General features: G+C 44.1%; 2 protein-coding genes across 5 annotated transcripts in view; one reads left to right on the plus strand and one right to left on the minus strand.

The window, feature by feature from the left end:
* Pcmt1 (protein-L-isoaspartate (D-aspartate) O-methyltransferase) overlaps window positions 1–2,398 on the minus strand; it is a 34,045-nt gene extending 31,647 nt beyond the window's left edge. For 2 of the 4 annotated variants that reach the window (XM_055608063.1, XM_055608065.1), the window contains exon 1: window positions 1,719–2,398. In XM_055608063.1, the coding sequence (XP_055464038.1) occupies window positions 1,719–1,947 (229 nt within the window). In that variant the 5' untranslated portion in view covers window positions 1,948–2,398. Of the gene's footprint in view, window positions 1–1,462; window positions 1,525–1,718 lie in introns of those variants that run through there. The other 2 variants (XM_055608064.1, XM_055608066.1) reach the window with 2 other exon arrangements.
* Window positions 2,399–5,543: 3,145 nt separating this feature from the next.
* On the plus strand, window positions 5,544–16,393 carry Nup43 (nucleoporin 43). The gene is made up of 8 exons (XM_055608062.1): window positions 5,544–5,700; window positions 6,023–6,145; window positions 7,166–7,243; window positions 8,540–8,720; window positions 10,142–10,277; window positions 11,534–11,685; window positions 12,882–13,004; window positions 16,068–16,393. Exons 1-8 carry the CDS (start codon window positions 5,581–5,583, stop codon window positions 16,295–16,297), a joined length of 1,143 nt encoding a protein of 380 aa, XP_055464037.1. The 5' UTR covers window positions 5,544–5,580; the 3' UTR covers window positions 16,298–16,393.
* Window positions 16,394–16,632: the final 239 nt, after the last annotated feature.

Genomic DNA, 16,632 nt, shown 5'->3' on the forward strand with positions numbered 1-16,632 from the left:
CACTTGGAAAAGACCTAGCCTTGGGTTACCGCAAATGTGACCCCCCCAAAAAAGTAGCCATTAAAAGGATGATAGATCACAAATGTCTACCACAACCAAGCGTCTATGGTGAAACCCTCCTGGGGGGAAATCACCTAGTCATAATTCATGATCAGAACACTCTATACTGCAGTAGGAGCACTGAGCTCATGTTAACAAATTTCATGGAACATTTCTAACACTCAAGTTTATGTGTTAAGCCACAAGAACATACCTAACATTTTACACTATTGACTCAGTATTTAAACACCTGCCTCCTATCAAATATACTTCTACAAAGTAAATGGGTTTTTTGTTTGTTTGTTTTCTGAGACAGGGTTTCTCTGTGCAAAAGAGCTCTGACTGTCCTGGAACTGACCACACTGGGCTCCAACTCACAGAGATTCACAAAGATCCACCTGCCTCTGCCTCCCTGCGTGCTGGGCTTACAAGCCTGTGACACACAAAGTGAATGTTGACAATGGTTGATAACATTGTTGCTATCTAAACACACTTTATTGCCTTTCATTTCAAAACACTAAAATCAAATTTCTATTTCAGTGTTATTTTTAAGGGCAGTGATGGATGCACTAAGTACCAAACAGTCCCACATACTTCACTCATTCACCTTTGTTCCTCGCACACTTAATGGACACTGAATTGACATGCCTGGAGGGAAAGAATGGACACTGACTCTTAGAAAATTCTATTTTTTTTTTCATGGTTCCAGCTCTCGAGGTGATTATGAATAGTTGAGAGGTGAGACACATACGTGAAAAGCTTTTTTAAAAAAGCACAAAAAATTTACAAACATCACCTGGCAGACTGATTATTTTTGCAAGACTGGTGGCAAAAGAAACTGTGAATTATGACCAGAGTGAGAGGTATGAATTTGCAACCCTTCTTGGTTTCTGAACCAGACACTATTTCAATTTAAAAAGTAGAGAGATACAGCATTTACTCTACCCTGAAACTATCGACAAAGGAAGGAATACAATGACTACAGAGAATGCTATTCTTTAAAAAAAAAAAAAGAAAAGAAAAAAATTCCATACACGCTTTTAAAAGCCAGTGGACCGTCCTGAAAAAAGTTAGGACATTTTCCATACACAGTGGTCTACAGGATTCAGGACCTCCACAGGCTCCAAACAGAGTCTCAGGAACAGCATGCTCTAACGGGCAACCCTTCGGCCCCCCGCAGAGCCGACACTCCGGACAGATGCTGAGAAACTGCTCCCAGCATCCACCCGTAACCGCAATACTCGGAACGTGCTCTCCGGTATCAGACAGCAGCATCTCCCTCCAGAGGAAAAAACAGAGGGCGGGGGAGGCAGGGGAGAGCGAGCTCGCCGGGAACCTGCCGCGGCGAAGACCGCGCACACCCAGAACACCGGCCCGCACCCCCCCCCCCCGACCCCCGAGCCACGCCCCTCGCCGGCCAGACCTCGGCTGCGGCGGCGGCCGCCCCGTCCCGCCCGCGGCGGCCCCTCCGAGCTTCGGTCCCCGCCGCGCCCACACCGCCGAGCGACCGGTCCCGGGGGAGGAGACCGCAAGCGCACGCCGCCCGGGCTGCGGTGCAACCGCGCAGCGACGCCGTCCAGCAGGCGCAGGGGTGCGGACCGAACGTTCCGGCCGGCCAGGGGGACAGCGTCCAGGCCCAGCCCCGCTCCGGGGCCCACGCCGGGCGGGGTGGCACTTACTGCGGAGGTTGTGGATTAGCTCCGAGTGGCTGGCGCCGCCGGATTTCCAGGCCATCGCGAGGCACACCCGGAGCAGGTACAGAACCACCTTCAGCGCGGCGACGGTCCCCAGCAGTTTCCCCAAGAGTGAGACCACCTCCCACGCGGTCACCGCCCCGCCGGTGTCCCCGCTCGAGCGGCCGCTGTTACTGCCGTCGCCGCCGCTGCCGCCACTGCGCGCTCCCGGCATCCCCCGCGGCACGCATGCGCTCTGTGACGCCGCGCAGCCCGGGGTGCGGCCGGGTGGGGCCGGCGGCCGGGGAGGCCTGCCGCCCGCTCGCCGGTGCGCGCTGACCGCGGCGAGGTCGGACGCGTCGACGCGGCCGGGTTCCCCTGGCCGAGGCCCGCGCCTGCCCCCGCCCTGCGGCCGGCGGGGTGGTGCCCTGCGCGGTAGGACCCGCTCCTGGCTGCAGCTTCGGCCGACCCCAGCGCGGCGGCGGGAGGACGGGTCGGACGTGTGCCGCCGCCTCGGGCTCCGCAGTCGCCGCTCCGTCAGCTGTTGCGAGCGGCGGGTCTGCTCCTATAGCTGTCCAGATTGCTAGATGGTGTGCTACCTCCGTCTTGCCTCACCCAACCCCGTGCACCAACATTTAGGCCGTTGGAGTCAGGGCTTCTGTGACGGGGCCAGAATAATCATTTTAACGGAGCCAAAGGGCAAAGGCCTTCTCCAGCACCAAGTCCACCAGCCTGTTACAAGCACGGAGATGGTGAAGCAGAGACTTTGGAGCTCTGGTTTGTTTTCAGCTCTGAAAGCGCAAATTCAAGGTGGAAGAAAAAGGTGACACAGGCTTTGGGGTAGGGATGCTCTATTGGTTGAGAACAAGAGTAGCGAGAGCTATAATTGGTTACAAAATACCAAAGTATCCTATGGGGAATGTTATTCCTCCTACCCAAGTGTGAAGTTGACAGGAGACGCTGTCACATCCAGAGTGTGCTAACTGGAGCTGAGCCAGCCAGTAAACTTTCAGGAAGGAAGCAAAGTTAAGACATCTGTGCTGTGCTAATGATGTCAGGAACAATTTCCAAATTACAGTTCTTCGTCCAGTGCTACACTCAATAACATGCTTCCAACCTGAAATGTTCATCACTTATTTTCCTGGCTCCTGTAACTAAAAATGCCAGTGTTCTTCAACATTAACTAAAGCGATGAGTTTTAGAACTAATCTGTTTGTTTCCTCTCCGGTACCATCTGCAGTCTGAGTAAAACTGCAGTAGGATCTCCTTGTTCTTAGGTCCTTTAATTTGACCATGCTTTCCTTTATGGGTGGATCATGATGGTTACAGCTGATGAGTTTAATCCAGTCATCTTTTCCCACCCCTCAGCCTGTAAATATCACCCACCCTCAGCTTAGGAGACGGCCTGGCTTTCCCCATTTGTGAATGTCGGCTCACCTCGTGAACCCTGTCTTTCAAAACCCATCATTCAGTGATGGCATATTGTATGGGGGCAGAAATGGCAAGGATGAGCAAGTCGAAAATAACTAATGAAAAAACAAAACAAAACAAAACTGGAGCTCTTTACAATCTGATAATTCATATCATGACTCCTGTTAAAGAAACAGCCACGACAGTTTTGTGTCCATATAGTATAAAGTGGAATGGAAATTCCAACAAGTTCTTCCTCTCCTGTTGTGGAGGATTTACTTCCTAGTCGTGATCAGAAGGACACGAGGGGCCTGGGGCTGCGGTGGGTTCCGCCTCCAGCACCATCATCAACAACCGACAGAGGGGCCTACACAGCGGTGCTGAGTTCAGGTAGAACAGCATAGGCTGGAGCTGGCAGAAAAGGGTCACGAAGGTGTTGATCCTTGAGGGTGGAGAGGTGTGAGAAGGAGTGAGGCGCGGAGGGGTACTGTAGGTGTTACCAACAACACAAAGCAACAGAGCTAGGATTCATGGCCTATGACACAGTTCTTCACAAACTCATTGTTAATTACCTTAGAAATGACACTAAAGCCAGAGGGCCTGGAGAGATGGGTCAACAGTTAAGAGCACTGGTTGCTCTTCAGAGGAACCTGGATTCGATTCCCAGCACCCGCAGAGTGGCTGGCAACCTTCTGTAGCTTCAGCTGCAGGAGGATCCTGTGCCCTCTTCTGAGTTCCTTGAGCACCAGGCAAGCATGTGGTGCACACACGTGCAGACAGACACTCACACACATAAAGATAACTTTAAAAACAGAGTTCCAAATTCTAATCCAGGCTCTTCCCGTATGTGTCCACCTTGAATCAGAAGAGAAAGAAGTTCAAGATGCTAAGTCGGTACCTTAGTTAAGATACTTCCAGGATAATGTGAAGATTATTTTTCCTGTTGCTGGGAATCTGACCCAGGACCTGGAATCCTAATCCTGAGCTACACACTCAGTCCTAACTAGGGGGTTAAACTTTTTTTAGGCTTATTTTATGTGCGTGAGTGTTTTGTTGTTTTGTTTTGTTGTTGAGATAGGGTCTCACTATGTAGCTCTTGAACTCGTTATGTAGAGCAGGCTGTCCTCAAACAGACAGATCTGCCTGCTTGTTTCCTGAGTGGTGAGACTGAAGGCGTGTGCCACCCTGCCCGGCCATATTTGTACGTGTACATTCTGTATAGAGTGGATGGTTGTGAGCCACCATGTAGGTACTGGGTACAGAGCCCAGACCCTCCGGAAGAACAGCAAGTGCTTTTAGTGGTTGAGCAATCACTCCATCCCTAAGGATTTTACAAACATTTTTTTATGTGCGATGAAGTACAACTAAGTGCTTAGGACTGGTACAAGATATTTCCTCCTGCAATTAAAACATTTTTTTAACTCTTAGATTTTTCTCTGTTGGGCCTAGAGAGATGGCCCAGCAGCTAAAAGTCTTTACTGTTCTCCCAGAGAGCTAGAGTTGGTTTCTCAGCACACACATGTGTATGGATATCCAGAGCCTGTGCAAGCACATGCCCTCACATGCACCCATATACATACAGAAACATAGACATAATTAAAAATAATAAAAATAGAAGTTATTTGTAAGGACTGGAGAGATAAGCCAGCAGTTAAAAGCATATGTTGCCCTCCCAGAGGATCTGAGTTCATTTCCCAGCACCCAGGCAGCTCACAACCTGTTACTCAAGTCCCAGGAACTCCCCTTTTTTGGTTTTACTATCACACATGAACACATGCAGTACACACAGACAGACATGCAAAGAAGACATTCACACATAAAGTAAAACTTTTAGAATCTTAATTAAGCATTTTAAAAGAATGAGTTATCGAAAAGAATAATAAATGCAATTGTTTTTCTGGTTCTAAATATGTCATGAATTGTTTGTTTTTGGTAGTGGATAAGTGCATAAAAATATATTCAATAATATATATATGATCGGAAAAGTATAAATCCAACATGAAGCTCCACAGCTTCCGAATGGCTGCACTGTATGTACAGAAGTCCATCGGATTGTATAGCCTTTCATAAGGTTAATTTCGGTGTGTGATGATTTTTTTATTTGCAACATTTTTGTAACAAAGTCATTTAAAAGAACAAAAACAAATTTTAAGCGAAAACTCTTCCGGCGTCACACGGCCATCGCATGAATATATTGTCAGCTCCTAGACTAACTTGGCGTTAGCAGTCCGTCTTACTGCCAAAGGGTTTAGATGCCAAGTCTTTGTTCAGAGCGGCCCCAAGAATAAGCATCCCAGGTTTCTTGAGCCAGGGCCTGGCTCGTCCTCCTGTTGACAGGAATTGGCTTTCTGCAGCCACCGTCCGCCGTGAGGTCTCATCCAATCAGAACTGCGCAGGAAGAGGCGGGCCTGAGAGGCGCGCAGTGTGCATTCTGCTCAATCTGCTTGCTGATTTCAGCATGGAGGAAATTTATGCTAAGTTTGTGTCTCAGAAAATTAGCAAAACCCGCTGGCGGCCAGTGCCTTCCGGGAGCCTGCAGACCGCAGAGACCTTCGCTACGGGCTCCTGGGACAATGAGGTACCCGGTCCCGGGCGGGCCCCGGCTGCTCCGCTCCACGCCCCCCGCGCCCCGCGCGCGAAAGCAGCTTCTGGAATGCCAGTCTCCTGCTCGGCTGTCTGCTACCTGAGCCCCTGCTGGAGTAATGAGCTCCGATCTGGCTTTAAACCCTCACCAAATCTGTAGTCATTCCGTCCGAACCGGGCCATTATCTGTGATCTTTTCAACTCTTACTATCGTTTGAGATGCTGTTGAAGCAAGGTCGCTCGAAAGGCAATCTGAATTTTACTTTCCTTAGATTTGACGTTTTCGTGACCTCAAGTTAAAACTTTCTGCTTTGCAGGAAAATTGCGTATCACTGTGGTCTATTGGAGATTTTGGAAACTTGGATTCTGACGGAGGGTTTGAAGGAGACCATCAGTTACTGTGCGATATCAGACATCATGGTGATGTCATGGACTTACAGGTAAATCTTAGTTGTTCCCCAAAGCTAACATGGGACATTTAAAACTATACTTAGAGGTAGTGTAGCACCTTATAGTTTTTCTACTCCCACCCCTGATTTACAAGACACTGCTCCCTATGAGTTATAACCTGCCATTGTTTCGGCACTTAGTGACGGAAGTGGAGGTGGGAAAGGGAATTCAGATAAATCCGTTATAAAATTAATTGCCTTCGAAAGCCTCTAATTCCAGTCCATGGGAGGCAGAGGCAGGCTCTCAAGGTCAGTCTAGGCTACATAGTAAGACCTTATCTTAAATAACAGTAATATTTGCCCATCTGTCTGCCACGTGCTGTTTGGTGAGTTTCATACAAGCATGCTAAAATACATTGCATGTCTGTGAGTTGGGTTTATCATTGCCTGTTGGGATGAGGATAATCTCAGGACCTCATGCAGTCTAGGGACAGGCTCTCTACCGTTGAGTTGGTGTATTCCCACCCTCAAGTACTGTTCACTGCTTCACCAGTTAGATGAGACTGCTGTCTTTTGACCATATAGTAAATATTGTGCAGGATTGTTCTTGTGATTCCTCTAAAAACTTAGTATAAAACGTAAACCAGTTTTCAAAGCTGGACTAGTGATAGATGCTTGCAGTCCCAGCTGCTTAGGAAGCTAAGGCAAGAAACCAAGATGAGTTTGGACAACAGATAACCCCCCTCATCAAGAAATTCTGTATGAATTCAGATGTTAGGCATTTTACTCAGCAAAAAGCTGCCTATACTTAGGAATGACATATTTCCAAACTCATTGCAGCCCAAAACCAAAAATCTGAAGTAAAAATTTAAACTTAGTATTAAACCTTCATGAAAATACTCCTAATTTTTATGAAAATTTTTACTTTTCAGAGGTTAACATGTTTCATTTGCTTAGTGTTTGCTTCTTTAAATTCTTACATGGTTTGCTACTAGTCAAGGTGAACCAATGGAGTTCTTTTCCTGTTAATATTTCTAAATCTATAATAATACACAGAAATTTTCTGTTTAGTTTTTTGACCAGGAAAGAATTGTAGCTGCTTCATCAACAGGATGTGTAACAGTTTTCCTTCACCATCCAAATAACCAGGTAAAGAGCTTTTGTTGGGAAAGTAACTTGTATTTTAGTTATTTCTGGAGTGTTTAGTAAGTACACCATATTTAGTAGGGTCAGTCACTGGGCACACTCCTGGAGCGCCCACGTTTCTAGAAGATGAGCGAAAAGGACTGTTTGATCATAGTAGCCCAAGACCAGCCTGGGCAACACAGCACCACCTTTCTTAAGGAGAAAGATAATGATAGGAGAAGATACTGTCCACATTTTAGGGGTTGCTGAGAATCTCAGATGTGGTAAGCTTGCATTCTTGAACTGAGGTTCACCCCCCCCCCATATTACTACAATCATTCGTACATTTGCTTCTATGGAAATTAGACATTCTTTAAATAAACTGTGTTAATTAGCTCTAACAGTATCATATGCTGGTGGTAATTTTGCTATAATTTTTGTGAGCACGGATGAATGGAGAAAGCAGAAAGCAAGCATGTATGCATGCTCAGCTTCTAGCTCAAATAGCACAAAGAGGGGGGAGAAGCCAGGTCTTCATCACAAGAGAGAACCAACTACCCAGAGACCTTTCTGTAGGGACTAGAGAAGTGGCTGAGCAGTTAAGTGTGTACTGCTGTTGGAGAAAACTCTCCTTCCATTCCCAGCACTCTGATCAGGTGTCTCACAATAACCTATCACTCCATTTCCAGGGGATCTAAAAATCTGCCGCGATGGGCACCTGCACACATGTGAAACACATAAACTCAGGCAAGCACACACACATGCATATAGTTTTTTTATTGTCTTTGTTTTTTGAGACAGAATCTCACATTGTAGATCTGGCTGGTCCGGAACTCCCTGTGTAGGCCAGGCTAGCCTTAAACTCAGATCATCTGCCTTTGCTTCCTGAGTGCTGGGTGTGTGCTGCCATGCTCAGCTTTAATTAGTTTTCTTAATTGAGTCATATAGAAAAAGATGTAGAGGTTAGTCCCTTACACATGAGTTTATTCTCACAAAATTTTAAGGAATGTTTGAACATTCAGCTATGAACAAAAATCATTAGTTTGAAATAAATGTGAGTCTAATTCAAAATGTACAAAGATTGAATAGAAGCAGTTTCTAAACATCAGTATGCAGAAATACAAAGAAGCAGGGAGACTTGTTCTTTTTTCTAGAAGGACATGAACTACAACTGAAATACTATTATTAGGCCGTCGTGGTGGCTCACCCTTAATGGCAAACACTTGGAAGCCTGGCCTCAAAACAAACCAAAAACTCCCGGAGAGAAGGGCTCGTTCTTTCGAAGTTTCTTCTCACAGCCTGCTTCTTTGTGACGCCCAGACGCTGTCCGTCAACCAGCAGTGGCCCACAGCTCACTACCACGCAGGCCCCGGCAGTCCTTCCTACAGCAGTGCGCCATGCACAGGGGCTGTGTGCGACAACCCAGAAATTGTCACAGTTGGAGAGGATGGTCGGATAAACCTCTTCCGAGTGGATCACAAGGAGGCTGTAAGAACTATAGGTGAGCGGATCCTGTTTCTTCTGTCCATTATGTAGTAATTGAACTAAGTAAACATGATCTTAAGTGTTGAAGGGTGTGAAAATACACAAGGCATGATCCTTGTATATGACAGGGTGTGGATAAGGCCAGTATAAATGATTTATAACTGCAGAAAGATCTATTAGGTGGTAGTGTTTTATTTTAGGTAGAAGGAATTATCACATAATTAGGGAGCAGTATATTCTTGATTCTACACCAAAGATAATACTAGAATATGACACACTAGAAAAACAGGGAATCGTGGAGACGGGGAAGCTAGACAGCAAACGACCTTTACAGTTATCCAACATTAGATCTTTGTTATTGGAGTGATGAAAGGTGAAAGCCGAAAGGCAAGTGGGGATCCGATTGCAGAGTATTGAATGCATGGCAACGGAAGTTAGGGTTCTTTCTGTGGCAACAAGAGCAGGGAAGGACAGATTCCAGTACTGTGTAGACCAGTGTTCCAGTGAGATGGTTCTTAATTGTGCTTCACTAAGACCCTATAGAGCTCTTGGAGCAGAATCTTCAGGGACTGCACCCAGGCACCAGTTCCCTGTGTTGTCTGTTTTGTTTAATTTCAGAGTTAAAACACTTGCTTAATTGCTGAGTTGTCCCTGCTAGCAATATAGAGAAGTGGCACAAGTTTAAGTTTGGAGTATGTGTCATGTGCTGTAAGTCTAAACCCTTCAGGAGGTCCATGAACCAGGTGTTGGGCACACTCCTGTAATCTCAGCGCTCTAGAAGATGAGGCAGGAGGATACTGAATTCAAGGTGATCCTGAACAACGTAGGCTCAAAACTTTGCCTAAAGACCATTGTAGCAGTCGTGGTAAAGGTAAAGATGAACAGATCTGAAATGTGTCTGCACAACAGCACAGGGGCAGAGTAAGCTTTGTGCCTGACACTGGGTTTTAGCCCAGTAGAAGAAAGCTCTGCATCAAGCACTAGCAGAGGTACCATTGGATGTACAGGAGCTAGGACAGCTACCTCAGACCCAGTGGAGAAGCCTGTTGGGGTTACACACACTTAAAATTCCATCACTGGGGAGGCTGAGGCAGAAGGATTACCAGTAATTCAAGACCAGCCTGAACATAATCAGACCCTGCCACAGAGAGAAAGGAAAGAGGGCAGGAGGGAGGACTGGGGAGGGATTGATTCAGTATAGCAATCTTAAGAGGAAATAGAAAAAAACAAATTGGTAGGTCAGCTCTGCACTTAGAAAACATACCCTGTGGGTGATGCTTTCTACCAGAGTGGAAGCGATATCTAGACATGTGTTTTACTATTCTCCATACAAAAGAATGCTATGAGTCATTAGAGACTGTATTTATAATACTCCATCCAGGAGAGAGAATGTGTTTTAAAGGCGCCCGTTAACACAACCTTTTCTAAAACCTGTAGATAATGCAGATAGCAGTACACTCCATGCTGTAACCTTCCTTCGGACTCCTGAGATTGTTACGGTAAACTCAATTGGACAGTTAAAAATATGGGATTTCAGACAACAAGGAAGTGAACCCTGTCAGATACTATCACTGTAAGTTTGATTTGTCATTTAAGTAGTGAGATACAAGATTATGTTTAATTAGTCATCACCATCAGCTTTATTTTTTTATTTTGTTTTATGTGTATAAGTGTTTTGCCTGCTTGTATATGTGTGTGCCATATGCATGTAGTACCCCCAGAGGTCAAAAGGGCATTGGTCCTTTGGGACTGGAAGAGTTCGAGACAGGTGAGCTGCCATGTGCTGCTGGGATTGAAATTGTGTCCTGTGGAAGAGCAGCAGATGCTCATAACCGCTGAGCTGTCTCCCTCCAGTTCCCAGCTCTGTGTTTTAATGTATTTCAGAGATAGTGATCCATGATTAAATTGATATAGCAAGGATAACACAATGGAGTTGATTGTGCTATCTTACAGTTAGCAAATATTTGTTGTATTGATTCAGAGCCCTTATGTCTTTAAAGTATATATTGTTTAACAGAGAACTTGCTTCTGTTTGTCAAATGATTGTATCAATCCGTAGTGGGTAAAATACAGTATAGATGAGATTGTGGATAAAATACAATTCAGGGTAATTTTTTCGGAGCAGAAATCATCCTTTCTAGATGTGCAACCTTTGCTGCTTTAAGAAACTAAACTGTAGTATCAGACTGCAAAAAAAAATTATATGAACTAATTAAGAACACAGGCATAAAGAATGGTTGCTGGGGGCTGGAGAGATGGCTCAGGTTAAGAGCACTGGCTGCTCTTCCAAAGGTCCTGAGTTCAATTCCCAGCAACCACATGGTGGCTCACAACCATCTATAATGAGATCTGTGCCCTCTTCTGGCTTGCAGGCAAACATGCCAGCAGAACATTATATATAATACATAAATCTTTTTTTTAAAGAATGGTCACTGTGATTGATACCTATTTTTATTTTTAACTTATTATAGTTAAACTGTATGAGTCTGTGTGTCTTGGTTATGTGCTTATGATTGCGGGTCCCCACGCTCCTGGAGGGGCAGTGAATTCAGGTCTCTGGAATAATACGTGTGTGTAACTGCTGAGCCAGCTCTCCACTTTGACACATACTTTTTAGTGAAAATCTTTCTTACACATCTTACCATTATGTTATTTTGCTTCCTGTGTTTCCAAATTGAACGGTAATTATAGCCTTTAATTCTAGAACTGTATTATTCATTAAATTTTTGGCATCACTAAGGTTTAGTATCTCCAGCTACATAATTTTGTCATTTAGTTAGGATGAAATGTTCATTAGGCAAAGATAAACTGTCCTGTTTTCTTTGAAAGGACCGGCGATCGAGTGCCTCTCCACTGTGTTGACAGACATCCCAGCCAGCAGCATGTTGTAGCTACTGGTGGCCAGGATGGAATGTTGAGTATTTGGGACGTTAGACAAGGCACCATGCCCGTGTCTTTACTCAAGGCTCACGAGGCTGAAAGTAAGTTGTGGACATGCAGAAAGTAATGTGATGATACATAGGGGTCATTTCACACCAGAGCTTTTAATACTGGGATAGTATAAGAATAGAGAATCCTTTCCTATGGTTAGGTGCTTTAATGTTTCAATGTATCTGCAGTAAATATTACTGTGTGCTCATCTTACTGAGCTGAGTTTTTTATTTTTATTTTTTTTAAAGAAATAGAACCAGTAGGCCAAAATGTTAAACTGCCTGTTGTCTGGGTTAGTGATTGTTCTGTATAAAATTATCACTTGCTATTTGCTGATTTGCTCCTGAGTTAATTAATTTAGTGGGGTTTTGAGCTAGGACCTCACTTTGTAGCCTAGGGTAGCCTGGAACTTAACCGTGAGGCCCAGCTGCGTTTTGGCCTCGGCTGCCTAGGTGCTGAGACAGCACTACAATATATCCCCATTCCCATCATTGGGGACCAAGCCAGGACCTCAAGAAGTGCTCTGTCCCTGAGCTATATCCCAAACTCTATCTTTTTGTTTGATAATTCGCTTTTTGAGAAAGCGGATAGTTATTCCATTATTCAAATTCAAATGGAATTATCATTCCATTATTCCATCATTCTATTATTATTATCACTCTTTATCTTTCATTATTCAAAGAAAAGAAAGGAAAAGAAAAACCAAAAAAACAACGGGCTGGAAAGATGGCTCAGGTGGGTTAAGAACACTGGCTGCTCTTCTAAAGAACCCATGGTCTGTTCCCTACATGGTGGCTCATACCTGTTGATAACTCTAGGCCCAGGGTATCTGACACCCTTTCTGGCCTTTGCTTGAATAGAAATACAAGAGCACAAACATTAAACCAGTATTGCAACTTGACCCTATTTAAGAAATGTTAAGCCAGGCATGCGTGAGCTCAGCACCTAGGAGACAGGCCAGAGGTTAGGATCAAGGCCAACTGTCTCCCAGCTGCCAGGGTCACACTAATAGATAAAAACTGAGCAGTGTATTCTTATGCAAATGAGCTGGGGAACCTAAACTTTAAGTCAGTTGAAAATCAAAGGCTTCAAAAGTAATCCCAACCAACTTGACATTTAAAAAATATGGCTGTTGTTAACTATGTGCAATAGAAAACAGCTACTAGTTGTGGAGTGGGCCAGAAAATACCTGTCAAATTGTTTAACTTTTATGGACTCTTAAAATTAATTTCCTTCTGTCTCCTAGTGTGGGAGGTTCATTTCCACCCATCCAACCCAGATCATCTGTTCACTTGTTCTGAAGATGGATCCCTCTGGCACTGGGACGCCTCCACAAATGGGTCTGAGAAGTCTTCTCTCTTTCACCAAGGTAAAGGTTTCTGTTTGCTGATCTTTGTTTTAGCATTTTTTAAATGGCAAGTGGAGTCAGGATCTTGCTATGTAGACCGGGCTTGGCCTCAAACTCAGGCATCTGCCTGCCTCTGCCTCCTGAGTTCTGGGATTAAAGGTGTGTGCCACCAAACTGGCTCATAATCTTCTTTTTTTTTTTTTTAAGATTCATTTTTATGTTATGAGTGTTTTGACTGTATGTGTGCATTGCCCACAGAGGCCATCTCTCTGGCTCAAACTTTCTCAGTGGTTAAGAGCATTGACCATGTGGAATATGACAAGAAATAATTGGGTAGAATACACAAAATTACTGTACAAAATGGTAAGCAGACCAGGATAAAGAAGAGGTCAAGACAGACTTAATGGTACCTCCCAGCATCTTAGAGCAAAGGCAGGGTGATCAGTGTAAGATCAGCCTGGGCTTCATGAGACCCTGACTCAAAAACAAAATAACAACAAAAACAGAAAAGCAAAAAACAAGAGGAAGGGCTGGAGAGATGTTCAGCTCTTCCAGAGGACCTTCTTTCAATTCCTGCCATCAACATGGTAGCTTACAAATGTCTGTAATTCCAGTTCCAGGGGATCCAGTGTCCTCTTCTGGTGTCCATGCACCAGGCACACACATGGCATACCGACACATACACATGTAGGCAAAGCACCCTACACATACAGTAACCAAAGGGGAGAGCAAAAGGGAAGATTTGTTTTATTTTTTATTATGTGTTATTTGTATATGTTTATATCTGCGTATGTGTATATAGTGTAGTTGGCAGCAGAGGCCACAAGAGGGCATCCGATTCCCTGAAGCGGGAGCTGTAGGTGGCTGTGAGCCATCTGTCTTGGGTGCTGAAAACTGAACCCAGGGCCTCTGCCAGAACAGTATGTGTTCTTAACGCTGAACCACCTTTTGGGCAGCTGTAAGTCTGTTCACATGAACTTACATTTTGGTTGGTTGGTTGGCTGGTTGGCTGGTTGGCTGGTTGGCTGGTTGGTTGGTTGGCTGGCTGGCTGGCTGGTTGGCTGGTTGTTGAAACAGGTTTTATGTAGTCCTGGCTTTGCTGAAATTTGCTATGTAGCCCAGGCTGGCATTGAACTCTGTGTATATTTTGAGTTCTTTTTTTCTTATTTTTGGTTGTTTATGGTACGTCTCTAAGAGTTTCCATTAAAATGTTAAATGGTGGAAAGATTGGGAATAAATAAATTTCTGCTTTCCCTTAAAAACTAAAAATTTGGTATAAATATTTTTCCTTCAGTAGTTGAGCTTTTACTAACACTGAATACCTTTTTAGTCAAAAAAAAAAAAAAAAAAAAAAGACGCATGGCTCAGTGGGTAAAGGCACTGCCACCAAGCCTGACAACTGAGTTTGAGTCTCATGACCCCCCTGGTGGAGGAGAGAACTGATTCCTACAAGTTGCTTTCTGACCTCCACATGTAAGCTGTGGTTATGTGCATCATGCACATGCTCGCGTGTGCGCACACACACACACACTAGAGAGAGAGAGAGAGAGAGATAGATAGATGCATAATACATTGGTACATACATACATAGGTAGATACATGAATAGATACATAGATAAAATTTTAAGGTGACCTGATGTTTATGTTTGGGACTTTTCCGATTTTACTTTTTCTTTGAGAGAAATATCAATTTCTGCAAGTGTATCTTCAGCACCAGAGATTTTTCTCTTCCATCTCTTGTATTCTATTGGTGATGCTTACCTTTGTGGTTCCTAATATTTTCTCTAAGATCTCCAGCATCAGGGTTTTCTCTGTTTGTGTTTCCTTTACTGCTTCTAATTCTGTTTTCATGTCTTGCAACATTTCCTCCATTTGTTTAAATATGGATTCATGTCTCTGTATGATGGTCTCTATTTTTTTGTTTGTTTCCTCTCTATATGCCACTAATTTTGCCTTTATTTGCTTGGATATATTTGCCTGTGTTTCTTTGAAAGCTTTTTTCATTTCTTTTTTATTTGCTTCAAGAGATTTGTTTCCTCTTTATGTGCCTCTAATAACTGGATAAACAAAGCTTTAAAGTCATTTTCCTGTGTTTCTGATGAATTGAAATATCCATTCATTTGGGAGTTTGCTGGTGGAGGCATGATATCCTGATTTTTGTTGGGTGTGTTCTTAGGCCGACCTCTGGCCATCCGCTTATCTGTAACCTTCGCTGTTTGTTCCTTGAGTCTGTACTTCAGACTGGGTCTGTCTTTCTCTGGTGCCTGGAGTATTCTTTAGGAAACTGAGAGAGGTCCACTGGTTTGAGAGTGTGTGTTGGTGTTTCAGCTGTACCAATTTCAGGGTCTTAGATATGGTGGGTGCTGGTCGCCACCATCTTGGATCCCCAAGATGGAAGGTTTTAATCCCCGACCTGATTTTAGAAAAAAAGCCTGGGTGTAGTGGTGCTTGCCTTTAATCCCAGCACTTGAGAAGCAGAGGTAGGCAAACCTTTCAAAGTTAGAAGTCACCCTGATCTACATAGCTAGTTCAGGACAGCCAGGACTATATAGAGAAACCCCATCTCAAAGGTTTAAAAAAAAAAAAAAAAGGCATATTTTCATTATGTTGTGCTTATTCACTTGCACCCAGTCAGCCTGCTTTAACAGTTAAATAAATTGGAATTATTACCTTTTATAAATATCTCAGAAGCTTAATGTTTAGTGATATACAAAGTAGTCTTTGTGGTTTGAATGAGAATGGCACCATAGGCTCATATATTTGAATGGTTGGTCACCAGTTGGTGGAACTATCTGGGAAGGATTAGGAAGTGTAGCCTTGTTAGAGGGGATGTGTGTCAATGGAGGTGGGCTCAGAGTTTTCAAAAGCCAAGGCCGTTCCCAAGTGTCTTTGTGTCTTCCTGTGGATCAGGGCGTAAATTCCCAGCTACTGCTCCAGGGCCTGCCTGCTGGCACGGTCCCCACACTGATGGTCATGGACTCTATGCTTGAGTAACCCTGAGCCCCAGTCAACATTTTTCATTATAGGCTGCCTTGGGTGTGGTGTCTTTTAGATACATTTCTTTCCCCTTCTCTCTTCTCACAGGAGGAAGAAGCAGTACTTTCCTGACTCATAGCATAAGTAACCAGGCCAGTGTTCACCAGTCTCTGATAAGTTCCTGGCTCAGCACAGATCCTGCCAAAGACCGAATTGAAATCACAAGCTTGCTTCCCAGCAGGACTCTGTCTGTAAACAGTTTGGATGTCTTAGGTCCCTGTCTTGTTTGTGGAACTGATGCTGAAGCCATTTATGTTACCAGACAACTATTTTCATAATGAAAAATCTCAGTTACCAGTTCCAACATCTGTGCAAAATTTTATCATCAGAAACAGTGGTATTTGCAAGGAAACAATAAACTGTTGTTAATATCATTGTCCAGTTTTGGCTTGTTGGTTGGTTTCTTCCTCAACACTATTAGAACCTGATCAATGACTGATGGCAAAAGATCTTGAGAGTGTAGAACATTGGAGGGTCCCAGTGCTGTTTAACACATGCCTTCATTTAACTTAACATTTCTATAACATAAACAACAATGTAGAATACAAGCCAAATTATGTGAATTAAAACTATGTAGCTACGGGCTAGAGATAACTCAGTGGTATAAGAGCAC

This window comes from Psammomys obesus, unplaced genomic scaffold, assembly GCF_907164565.1.
Source record: "Psammomys obesus unplaced genomic scaffold, mPsaObe1.curated_primary_1811, whole genome shotgun sequence".
Lineage (NCBI taxonomy): Eukaryota > Metazoa > Chordata > Mammalia > Rodentia > Muridae > Psammomys > Psammomys obesus.

Excerpts from the sequence above, each read along its gene's own strand:
- Nup43 (XM_055608062.1), top strand. The coding sequence starts at position 5,581 with ATGGAGGAAATTTATGCTAAGTTTGTGTCTCAGAAAATTAGCAAAACC. Across the intron at positions 10,278-11,533 it reads CCCTGTCAGATACTATCACT|GACCGGCGATCGAGTGCCTC; the intron begins GTAAGTTTGATT and ends TTTCTTTGAAAG. Across the intron at positions 11,686-12,881 it reads CAAGGCTCACGAGGCTGAAA|TGTGGGAGGTTCATTTCCAC; the intron begins GTAAGTTGTGGA and ends TCTGTCTCCTAG.